The 12,796-nt window shown below is 37.0% G+C and overlaps 1 protein-coding gene across 2 annotated transcripts in view; it reads left to right on the top strand.

The window, feature by feature from the left end:
- LOC146968062 (voltage-gated potassium channel KCNC1-like) overlaps positions 1-9,860 on the top strand; it is a 51,238-nt gene extending 41,378 nt beyond the window's left edge. For both annotated transcript variants that reach the window (XM_085761690.1, XM_085761689.1), the window contains one exon: positions 4,515-9,860. In XM_085761690.1, the coding sequence (XP_085617816.1) occupies positions 4,515-4,528 (14 nt within the window). In that variant the 3' untranslated portion in view covers positions 4,529-9,860. The remainder of the gene's footprint in view (positions 1-4,514) is intronic.
- Positions 9,861-12,796: the final 2,936 nt, after the last annotated feature.

The raw sequence follows: 12,796 nt of genomic DNA, 5'->3' as shown, positions 1-12,796 counted from the left end.
AGTAAAAAATATTATAGACAATAAATTATATATATAAAATTAATACAAGCACTTTACTAACACAGTTAATTTACTAACTTTTAAGCTTGCATGTTGGCAAAAGACACAGACCATATTCAAAGAAAAAAAATAATAAATGACCGCGAGACCATCGCACTTAATATGTCCCAACAATGTTCAGCTTTTCTAAATATGTGTTTTGCTTCTTTTTTCACTTTCAACCTATGTTTTTTAATATATAATTTTACATCTTTACTTTTTTTGATTTTAATTTTTGGTTTAAGTGTTTATCTAAAACTGCTTCTGTATAGAAGTTAAAATTACTAAATACAGGTTGTTGGTAAAATATATGACAGGGTTTATAACATGTTTTTTTCCCTCAGTGATTTCTCATACAGTATTGAATGCCTTTTAGTTAATTTATTGCTTTAATTTTTGTAACTGAGGGCCTTCCTCATGATACATCTTGTGTCAAAAGTTGAGCAAAAAAGATTTTAAAAAATGACATTCACATATGCAATAAACATGCAATATTACTTTAATGCTGGAAAACATGCTGTGCACATACATATGTAAATATGCAGATCTATTTTTAATCCTAAAAATGCACAGACAGGCAGTCTACTTGTTATGTTTGATTTAGCTGTTGTTCCAGATCTAAGTGTCCACAAGTATTACAATGACATGAGCCATTTGTCTTGTTTTCTTTCAAATCAATGTGGTCTAACTGGTCCTTCAGAGTTTGTGATGTTGTGGCTGCCATTTTTGATTGTTTCAGTTTTGTAATTTTATATTTTTCTTCACTTGTACTGGTAATGTGTATTTCATCGTAAGGAATGAATTTTCTGTACCACTGATTGTCTAGAATATCATTTGTCAAAAGCTCTTTGACAGACAGAAATGTATTCAGACTGAAATCATGAGGAAAAACTGTAAGTGCTTTAGAACCAACAATTATTTGCAGGTGTAAAGGGGAGAGTATTTCCAGAAAGTCAGGTCCTGATATTCTTACTGTCATAATCTATGGTCCTGATTGCTATTTTGTCTAAAAATCAATGTGCTTCCAGACCCCTAAACTTTCAGGACTTAGATATGCAGTGTTGCTTGAATTTGTTACGAGAGGTTAGAAAAGGTTTGTAAAAGTCTGATTCAGGATAGATTTCGACCATACAGTCACTGCAAGAACTAATGCTTGCCTGGCTTCATCTGATACGGGTTTATGAAGGCCATCGCACATGTTCTCAGACTGAACCTACTAGTAGTCGTGCTTATACGCAATATTGTACATTTCACCTTTATGATGTCAGAAAATTAAAATAATTTAGTGAAGCAGCATGCAAAACTTTGTTCCTGCAGTTATAGCAGCTCCTAGATGTGTAACGTTCACCTGAAATTGTACAGGTAGAAAATAGGATAACTCTGGGATAGTACATTTTTAAATTGAACTTGCAGAAAAAAAACCTTTTGTGAGCGTAATGAGTCAGTGTTGATTGGCCTGAGTTTAATCCTCAAAGCTAATCCTAGTCCACATCAGCAAATTTGAATTTTGGTCTGTAATTTTTTGCTATAGCATCACTTCTCACAGTTCACACACACACACAAAAAAAGTGCACACGCATACTGTGTAATCTTAGAACGCCTCCACAATGTGGATGTTAAAGTTTGAAGATACTCGAAATTATTCTAATATGCCACTTTATTTGGAGTGTACGTTTTCTGTTTCAGTCAGAGAAAATGTCCCTCCATCAACCATACTGTATCTGCAGTAATGTTTTTTTGCTACAATCGACTGACAGTGGCTGAGAGAATAACATCACCTTACACAACACCACTTTCCACATGTATGATTATAGAAGTACTGTATTTCCTCAAATTTGCTTTGTACGGTATGCAAATGGATCTGAGTAATGTCAACTGTGGTTCTGTTGAATTCATATCCCATCGCTGTGGCCAATGCAAATCACCTAGGAGATTCTGAAGTAAACATTGCTTAAGTAAACAAAACAGGCAGATGTTGTAAGTGCCTCTATGAGGCCCCTTTAGGCTCTGATGTCAGTTTAGGAGTTCATGCAAACTAGCTAGATTTAACTAGCTAACCCTTCGAAGCAATGCTTAATAGACGAGTGGTTATTATTGAATATGTACATATCTGTATCTACACATGTGAATACATTAAAGTCATATGAAATTAATACATCTATGTTTACTTTGTGAGTGTGGGCAGAAGGTTTTATAATACCTGAGATCCCTGATTCAATTCATATGACAACACCGGGTGTTTTGGTTATATTCATATATTCATATATATTATTATGTATGTGTTTCTAAAACAAAGTGTGTTTGTCTATTATTTTTTGTACTATTATCATGTGACACGGTTATTTTTAAGGCAAACCATTATTAATTCAGCTATAGCAGCAGCTTGCAGGGGATGTCATTCTTGGTTGTTTTCACTGACAAGATGGGATAAATGCACTGTACTTGTACTGAATATACCGTAATATATTGAAATGTACAGTAAAGGAAAACATTTCAGGGGTTGTTGCTAATGTGAAGGGCAGCATATGGTTATATGAAGTAGAGTCATTAACTGGCATACATTGTTTAACCATGGCATTTATTGATAAGCATAGGAATGTGAAATGTATTGTGTTGGGTTTTTTGTTTCTAGTGCATCATATGAGAGGATGCTTAATCTAACTTGTAATATGCACTAAAGGAGTGGTAAATAACCTAATTGGCTGGGCAGTCCAAGGTAAAACAGCAAATTGTAATGATCATATTTCTGTAAGTTTGTGGGAAAATAACGGTACCCCAGTTTAACAATTTGGAGCATCAGTCTTTCAATCTTATGGATCTTGTTAGCATCCTTTTTACAGGACAGAGTTTTACTCTATTGTTACTACACATATTTTTAGCTCTATCATATGGTAATTTGGGAAGAAGAATAATGTGCATAAGATAATTTGGCGAAAATAATGCAATTTTGTCCTGCATCAGTGAATAAGCTGTTGTGATTTCTAATACCAGTGCTGTGTGTAACAGCACAAAGGCTGCTTTGGCACCGGTTCAGGCTGCACTGGTGCCAGAATAAATAAAGACAAAGACAGAAAAGTCTGGTTTGTATCCAGACAAACAGTGGAGTGCCTTTAGACTTAAACTTAACACAGACAAATCTGGCATTAAGAGTCCTTTATTTCAGATTTTGTGTAGACTTATTTTAATACATATTGGGTGGTTTAGATTAAAAGATACAGATTCTTCCTCATGATGGAAACCACAGTTTCTCGTAGGATGTATCCAGACCTTAACCTGTGATGAAACCCTTCACGTTGACTGTACAATTTCTAAAATACGTAACCTAGGTCTCGTTTTCCACTGGAGAAAACCACGACTATTCAGTGGATATTGAGAGAAGAAGAGGCTGAAACGAAGAGCAGATGGGAAGAGCCAGTGTGGCTGCTCTAAGAGATGGTGTTTGTCTTGTGGCTTGATGTGTGCTGGTGAGACCAGAACAGTAGTGTTTAATCTCCTGGTAAATAATGCATGATGCCAGCACATGTGATTCAAGAACTGTTTGCCATAACTGTGGGCAAAGAAGACTTGACAGCGCCGCACCTACTGCTGTTGGCAAACACACTCTTGAATTTACACCTGTGTTTGCAAAATGTATATATTAAAAAAGGGGGTTACGCTTCTTGAGATGGTGTCAACCAACTTTGTAAATTAACTACTTGCTTTACTAATCACAATAATCTATTAATGTAAAAACCTTCAATAATTCTCTGAGTATGCATATATGTGTCCATCTGTCAAAAATGTGTTTGTACGTATATGGAAATGTTGGCATACACATACAGTACATATGCATACACAAATATACATACACACAAACATATTAGTGCACAATCATCTCCCTAATATCTTACTTTGTTCACTTTGAAATTCTCTGTACATAACTCTCTCCTGTAAAGACGATGCTATATTTGTTGAGGGTTGGCAGAGTGGAGAGCACGGTGCTGGTCAGCTGGCTGGCAGCTTGTTTCACCCAGTCTGTTGTTTCTTTCTTCTAATATTGTCAGCTCTGAGTTTTTTTCAATGTCACCATTTCTTATGTGCCAACATTGTGTGTTGTGTTTGTTGGAAGATAGAATTGTCATCACAGTTAAAATGTGTACACTTCATTCTGACATGCACAGTTAACCAGCAGTTTAACAGGTAATGGTAATCCCTGATTACTTCCCTATTGTACATAATGAGAGTAACACTACGAAAACTGTGTGATGGAAATCCATGGAATTGGCAAATATCAAACATGAAAACAAATGAAAAAAAAAACAAGATTGTTTTATATTAGTCGAGCACTCCTATGAACCAATCACATGTGCTTACTCGTAATGTTACAAGTTTACTTAAATTTCAATTTCACTGAATGTGATTTCTTTTTCTTTTTCAAATATTGTCTGTTCTCTCATGGACTCAACAGTAATGGCTTTCTGTTCTTGTCTTCACAGTGTTAAGTTTCTAGCATTCGCCTTCTCTCTAATGAGGAGTCAGTAACCGGTAAACACAATTTTGCGGCGGGAGCCACGTAAAGCGACAGGTGTGACACGGATGGACAGTTTAAAGGAGATCTTTGCGGTGACAAGAGAGAGGCCAGAGGTTAATCATGAATTAAAAAATCATATGGTCTGCTCTTCACGTTGTTACCAAAGCAGCCTCTTGGAACTCCGACCATACTTTTGACAACTTGTCTGACTGACCTTCTTCTTTTTTTTCTCCTTTTTGTTTTTTCCCCTCTTTTTTCGGCAAACTGACTGAGCATTGCACAGACACACTTTGGGAGAGAAATGGACTCCTGATTACACATTCCAGATGACATCTCTCTGACAGCACGATACTCGCCATCTTGTACGATGACTAACTCAGTACCATCTGCGCAACTTCACGTTTCAGAGAAAAAAACAACTAAACAAAACAAAAAAAACACTTGTCTTCACAAAGGACTGAATGAACAATGTAGCATCTCTGCTAACATATTGTAGCATTTGTTGGCCGGGAAATAACTTGACTTAATCCATTAACAGTTTGCAGAGAGAGGAATTTTATGCATACAAGGGATCTTTTAGATGTCATTTTCCTCTTGGGTTCCTTTTCCAGTGAAGGAAAAAAAATATATATAGAGAAAGTACATGAGAGACAAAGGATTAGTCTTACTTATTAACACTTGACATTCCAGAAACAAAAAGAGTACGCTAAATATACAAACAACGCACTTGAGGTCATCACAAGCACAGCATCCAGCGGCAACCATACTGCAGTCCTTCATTCAAGTTCAGCACTTGTACAGCATGTTCGACACTGAACCTATGTCTTCCATTCACTTCTATCAGACTGAAACACTGCCCTCCTCACATGTACTGAGATAATCAACAACAGTGACACATAAAGCACATGTAGCATCAGCTCAAACAGATCATGTATTGCATCTACTGTACGTCTAGCCTCACTTTAAACATTCCCCGAGAGAAACGGTGGAGAAAATAAAGACTCATCTTTATCTCTCATGTACTGCTATGGGCTAGCCCGTCAAAATCCATGTGGGATACCAAAGGTCCTGTAGCATGCACTTGCTGTATGACCTTGTGTAATGAATTGTAGATTAGGAAAAATATTCCGTTCAGGATGAGGTTTGTACTCGCCCTCATGCTGGCCATTGTCTCTGTTTGGTACAGAATAATTCCTCTAAGAGAACTTAGTCCTTTAACTGCCACTAACATCACATTCCTATATGCACATCTAAATGTTCCAAGTATTTTTCCCATGTCCGACTGACACGGAGCTCAGTCGCGAGGAGCAAAAAGACTGACTCAAGGAGAGGAAAAACTCCAAGGGACAAGTGTCAGTCTGTCTTCAATATCCGAGGATATTGGCTGGCCTAAATTACATGGAAAAGGACACCACTACCACAAAGGCACTTTTTACGTCACACACAAGTGTTCATTAGCTGGAAATGATCAGCTATCATTTTGAAAGGGACCAATCAGATAAATGTTCCCCTGTAACACAAAGGCCGACACTGCCAATTAGGCGAGAATTCCCAGACGCATACTGCCCCGTCTCTCTCTTGTCCCTCTTGCTGCCAACGACTGCTTCAGTGGCACGTCGATGTCAAAATAAGGATGGCCCATCAGTGGAGCCCTTAGGCAAAAGGGGAAAATGAGAAGAAATGGACCAAGAAGTAGAGCAAGTGTGGAAGTGTACAAAGAAATCAAATCTATATTTTGATAAACAAATCAACTATCCATGGCTTCGGAGAAAGTTTCCGGGAGAAGAAAAAAAAAAAAAAAAGGTCCAGAGCAGAAGAAAGGAAAAAAAAAATCAGATGCAAATGTGAATAGAAAAATCTGGCATCATGAAGTGGAGAGAAAGTTCTGAAAAACTAAGGAAAGCTAATGTTTTGTCATGAGGGGTGGGTGAAGGTGTTTTCCCCACATGCAGTGGGAAAATGTTTTTTTTTTGTTATGGAAAGACAGTGAGCAATGGAAGACTCTTGCCTATAAAGACATTGGGATGACAAAGGATGGACGCTGAGATAAACAAATGAAAAAAAAAAGATAATGCATTTTTGTAACTTTGTTTACCAGCATGACTACTTTGCATGACTGTCTTTTCTGCAAGCCCTTAGTTGAAGACAAGGGTGCTAGAGATACAAAAAAAAGTATATATAAAATGAATTAAAAAAATGTTATATGCAATTAATGTTTTAAAAAAGATTATAATGACAGAGAAGAGCTATATTTTGTTTTGAAAAGTAAAAAAAAAAATGTGAATATTGAAACATGTATGTTTGCAAAGTACACCCTGAACTTTGTTTTGTTCGATGAAATCTCTCTGCTACTACTGCCCTACATTCCTCATTCCAGTCTTTTTCAATAGTATTACTTTGTAACGCAGTATATTTTCTAACCATTCTATCAGCAGCGATCATTCAACACTTTGCCAAACTATAGCATTTGTGCAAAAGAACGTTAACAATTCACAAAGTCCTTTTTTCCCTTTCTCTCCTTGAATCATTTGCACAACTTACCGTAGCAGCAGCAGCAACAGCAGCAGTTCTAAAACAACAACAGCTCTCCATACCACTACTTTGACTGCTTGATTAGTACTCATAGTTTGCTTTTTTTTTCCTTTGGCAATAATACAAGAGTTGTCACGTGATTGTAGCAGGGCAAACGGAGAACCTCAAGAGTATCTTCAACGCCTCAGTGTTTAAGAGATTCGTAAAAAGGCCTTGGATTGTCTTGTGGCAGGATTTTGCTGAGATGGGCGGTTCTGTTTCACAAGTCCTTGGTAGGAAAATTAGAGTATAAGTGCAGGTTTTTCCAATAACAGACCATGAGAGATACTTTACTGTCCTGGTCAACAGTCGAGAGAGAGATTTCAGGTTTGCATGGAACCAACTGCCATTCCAAAGTTTGTGTGTGGTTTAAAGGACTCAGGTGTGTTGATGGTGTGTGTGGATGTCGGTGTTTTGCTATTTTTTTTTTCTAACATAAGAAATTCTAGTATATAGACAACGATAATGTGAACACCTCACAGTGATGTGTAAAAAAACGCATGCATTATGACTTGATAATCTCTCGAGGGGGAACAGAGTCTTGACATATCCCCTTAGCCTCCTATCATTGTTCGTCATGAATCCAGTCCTGATAACTATGAACACTGTGCCGTGTCGTAGAGCAGAAACGTCTTCCTCCCAGAGGCAACTGAAAACTACTCACACTCACAGTGTCAGCATGAGTGTGTAAGGTAGCTCGTCTTCGTTTCTTTTTCTTTTTTTGAATTAGTTTATTTCTTTTTTTAGATGGTCGAGTCTTTTGCATCCGTCACTACCCATGGAGTTACCATCACCCAGCTGGCTAGTTGGCAGCTCATTACAGCACACAACCCATTCATGTGAGCACCAATCAAAGAGACCCAGAGCTTCCAAAATGATGTCAGTAAAAGTACTTTAAGTGTTGCAAGAAAGAAAGAACATACAAGATACACCAGTGTCCACAGAGGGGAGGGTGATTGATGTTAGAAAAAAAAAATCTTACTTAAAAAAAAAAAAAAAAGGACAAAAAAACATCTCATTGTTGAGTGCTCTCCAAGCACCTCATCCTTGGTTTGGAGTTCCAGGTGAGTTTCAGGTCCTGCTGGTTCAGGGCTCAGCTCAGGCAGCTGAATGGTCCTCCGTCCATTCTTGGTACATTGCAAGTTGGAGGCTCACCAGTACATGAGACTCAATGGTGTGATGTAGACCACAGAGACTATTGGAGAATTCTGTCGAGTCTGCGTTGGTTTAACAGGGTCTAGAACTTACTTTTTGTCTATTTGCAAAAATGTTCCATGGGATTTTGTTTCGGTCCCTTATCTTTTTGAAACTCCAGATTTCAGTTCCCATTTTGGTAGACATTAAGCAACTACGGCTTCGATGGTCACAAAGATGCTTATGAATATTTCAGAGGTAAACCTCTAGCAATGGTGTGCGCACTTGCAAAAACTTTGTGCTTCACCCAACTATTTTAGTTTTTTTTTACAGCCATGTTCTACTGTCCTTTCTGCCTTATTTATTTCTTTATCATGGTTAATTTAGCCATTTCTTCATTCTCTACATTGTGACTGCTCTGCCAATGCCAGGCTGAAAAAGATGTCTTTCCTTTTCTATTGCATAATACTGCCATTTGATTTAGTCATGTTGAACAGAATGAGTTACAATGTTAAGAGTGCTAAGTCTGTTTTACTTTCTAAACTTTGCAATCTGTTATAAAATGTTTAGAGGTCTCCTATGTAACACTCACATAACCAAAAGAATAAAAATGCTTTACATGGTAAGTAGGTACCACTGTTAACCTAACAGCTACTATGTGTAGTGACAATACTATGACATGTGGTCAAGGTGTTATGTGGTCCTTGGATGACACGTCCTTAATGAGCAACTATGTATTTTCTTTATGTGCCTGTTTCTGTTCAATCTGTTTTCTGTTTGTTTAATTGAGGACACTGTATGCAATCTGCACCACGAATGCCACTGATCGACACTTACTGTATGCTCCCTGAGACACAGATGTCCTGTCATCAGTCCAGATGATTGCAACCACATGTGTAGTGGCTTTATGGCTTTCCATAGAGTGACTTAGCAATCACACTAATCTAAAAATATTTTATTTTAACAAAGTGATAAGACCAGAGTTGTTTTAGAGGAAATGTAATCATACTGAATAGATTTTACTAATATATTTACTATCTTATTTTAATCAGAAACAATGTGATACACACCACTACAACTCATATGGATATACATACATCTAATATTACTAACATCATGCATTTACGTAAGCATTCCAAAGATGAAAGATGTATGTTCATTTTACATGCCATCAAATTGTATAAAACAGACTTAGGTACTAGTCCATTGTACTGCGGTCTTAGTAGGAGAGTGAATGAGGAGGACAGGTGGTCACTGGAGCATCTGGTTGTGACTTATGCCGGATTTTATTTTTGAAATGTTGGAACACAAAGAACAACTCATCAAGAACTGTATAAAGTATATTTCAATGGAATGTTCATGATCTATCTTTTTATATTTTGAAGGGAAAAAAAATAGAAACATATCAATAAAGTGTCATAATTGAACATATTTCTACTAATGAGACTTAAAATGTATGAATGTCAATGCGATCTAATGTGAACCAATCTCCATAGCAGCTTGAATGAATAACTGATTAACAGTCATGAGATGCTTTTTCAGAAACATTAAAATTGCTTAAAATCATTAAAATGAACTCAAAATAAATTTCAAAAAGTGGCATCAATGGTGTGTCAGTTTGTTTAAGATTCATAACTGATGAGATGTGCGCTCCTGTGCATACTGACTGATATTATCCTGTACCGACTGTCACAGTTAATGCGTTTCATCAGCCTGTCAGGAACACAGTATCACAATACGGTGATTGATATAATCTAATTTGAAGTGAGGACACAATGAAAATCAAAACTCTTCCAAGAAACTGAAGGATGACACATTAAATTTGTATCTGGAAGTTTAAGGACAGAGTGTATTCAGATGGCAGCATCTCTAAGACGGCCCAACTTCGAAGTTTCTGTTTCACCCAGAGGCGGCTGCATTGAACCATTGGACTTGTCACATAAAGGCAATCCATAATTTTAAGGTCATATGTAACCCTGTAATGATATTTGAGAATGAGGAGGTAGTACAGTGTGTTTTTCCTGTCAGATATCAAATAACTGTTACTGTAACTGGTGATATGCAAGAAACCAGACACCAACATGAAATATTTGATACTAATTCAGAATAATTCTGTTCCTGGACTCGAGAAGAAAAATACAGATTTTGGAAAAAAGAGGAAAGCAAAGAAAAAAGATTTTTTACTGTAATGCTGAACTTGGGTTATAAATACACATGCAGAAAAATCAGCACAGGATTGCTTTAAAGAAAAAAATGCTTATATCCACTATGTAGGCTGTGAACCATATGTTAGTGTAAGGACCACATGGCAAGAAATAGTAATGTGGTCTGATGAGTCACCAATTTTCTGCTTATGTATACACACTGTTCATTTCAAACACGGCCTCTGTGGTGTTACATCTGTGGCCACATAGCTGCATGACAACTAAAGAATTTAAAGCCAATTTGGAGCTCAGTCAAAGGAAATCTCCTCTCGAAACTGATGTAACACAATGCTAAGGGTATAACAATCACAAAATAACCATTATATATTTTATTTTCACATATTTTAAACACAAAAAGCCAGAGGGATTGCTTGATGCATTCTTAATATCCACACAATTTAATTTAATATGTATCAGCAAGGTGAGCAGTGTATTTCTCTCCAAGTGAAGGCAGCTATGAGCAATTGAGGCCTTTCCCAGTTTTTTCTCCTGACCAAAACGTCACCTCCCTCTGGTGGTGATACACAGTAGTGTTAACTTTAGTAGGTTCAGACTAATAACAGTATATCTTATTGATTTGGTGATTTATCCTTGAGCATCATATCACAGTTTTAAAAAAATACATTACATAGGGTACATTACTAGTTTCAAACACAAACTCAAAATGAACCAAAGATATGAAAGCTACTGACAAAAAAAACTGCAGTAATCAATATTATCAGCATTATTACAATGAAGTGTTTTGTAATAATTCTGTCTCAAAATTTGTACTTTGTCCTTTTTAAGTGGTACATTTTGGCATTTTCATTTTGGTCTCTGGCCAATATACCTTGACTTCAAATATTCACATGACAAACTCACAGGTTGAACAGGTTAGGTCAAAGACAGTTGTATCATTAATAATCTAAATAATTGTATTTTGACAGTATTTCAACGGAAAGCATTTCTCTTTGCCAGCAGATTATCTCTTTGGCCTACTGACAAATGTCTTAAACAGAAATTATACCCACAAAATAAATAATATTAAGCTTGTTTCGTCAATTTGCAGTAATTAGATTACATTGTCCCTTTGTATGGGAGCTGAAGCCATGATTTTACATCTATATCTCCATCATAGCTAATATTCAGCCCTCTGAGGTTCACGAGGAGGTTGTTTTTTTTCCTGCTGAAGCATGTCGTGTGACACACAGGCGTCCTGTGGGGATGAGCAACAGATTGAGCGACTGGCAGGGGCTGATCATGATTTGGAAGCGATGGTGAAGTGAAAACAAGGGTCCAATTATCTTTGAATTCAAAGCATCATCATCAACCTTGAAATGACAGGGGAACTGAAAGCTAAAATAAATAAATAAATAAGCAAGCAAAGCAGAAAAAAGCAAAATGTGTATTTAATAATTAATGGCTGCAATAGGCTACACTTACGGTGTGTGCTGACTGATTGAATGGCTTTGCTGGGACAGTTAATGGAAGTCGGCCATCTTCACTGTTATTCATTACAAGGGACGAGTGAAAGTGTCTGCTGTGTAAAGGGTCTTGCAAGAAAAGAAAACAACCTTATTTTTCACGTCCTTACAACAGCCTCTACTGTGCTGCCTTAACCTTTTCACTGCTACATCTCATTATCTAGCAAAACAGCCATGTCAATGCTAACATCACAGGTAGCAACTGTAGGTTTATAAAACAAAAATGGTAGTTATAGTTCATAAACAACAGCAAAACATGCACATGATGACAACATGAACATCAAAGTCTGTTCTCTGAAATGACCAAAATTACCTTTATGTACCATGGACTTAAAGGAGAAGTAAGCGATCCGGTCATTTTGGCTAACTTCCTGTCAGCAGATGGAGTTAGCAGTCCCCGCCCTCGTCCCTACGTCACCACATTCACGCGCATCCCTTGGCTGCACACACAGAGAGGACCGCCCCTTTATGTCGTTCTCTCTCCTCATTGGATAAAGGTTGTAGGATACAAGGAAAGTTTTCTCCTCGGCTTACAGCAGAGCAGAGTGACTGACAGACCCCTGTTTCAGACCAAACACTATAAGTGATTGCCGTCGGAAGATATAGCCTAACTATTTAAGACTTTTAACACAAACATTCTGCTTTAACTTAGGCATGAGTCCAGGTTCACAAAATTAGCTTTTTACAAGCATATTTTACTTTAGAAAAAGTGTTGCTCATCTGGACACAACAGGTTTATATTTATTCTTTTTTTTTTTTTTTTTTTACAACTGCAGAGCTTAATCCATTATGTTTTATTTTTAGGTAACACTTTTTCTAATCAAATCATTTTGCGATAATGAGCCTCATTTTTTCACTTGTCACTCTCTAAAAAT

Source organism: Trachurus japonicus, chromosome 19 (assembly GCF_045865225.1).
Source record: "Trachurus japonicus isolate A0001 chromosome 19, Traja_1.0".
Classification (NCBI taxonomy): domain Eukaryota; kingdom Metazoa; phylum Chordata; class Actinopteri; order Carangiformes; family Carangidae; genus Trachurus; species Trachurus japonicus.
This window is presented reverse-complemented; position numbering and strand designations above follow the sequence as displayed.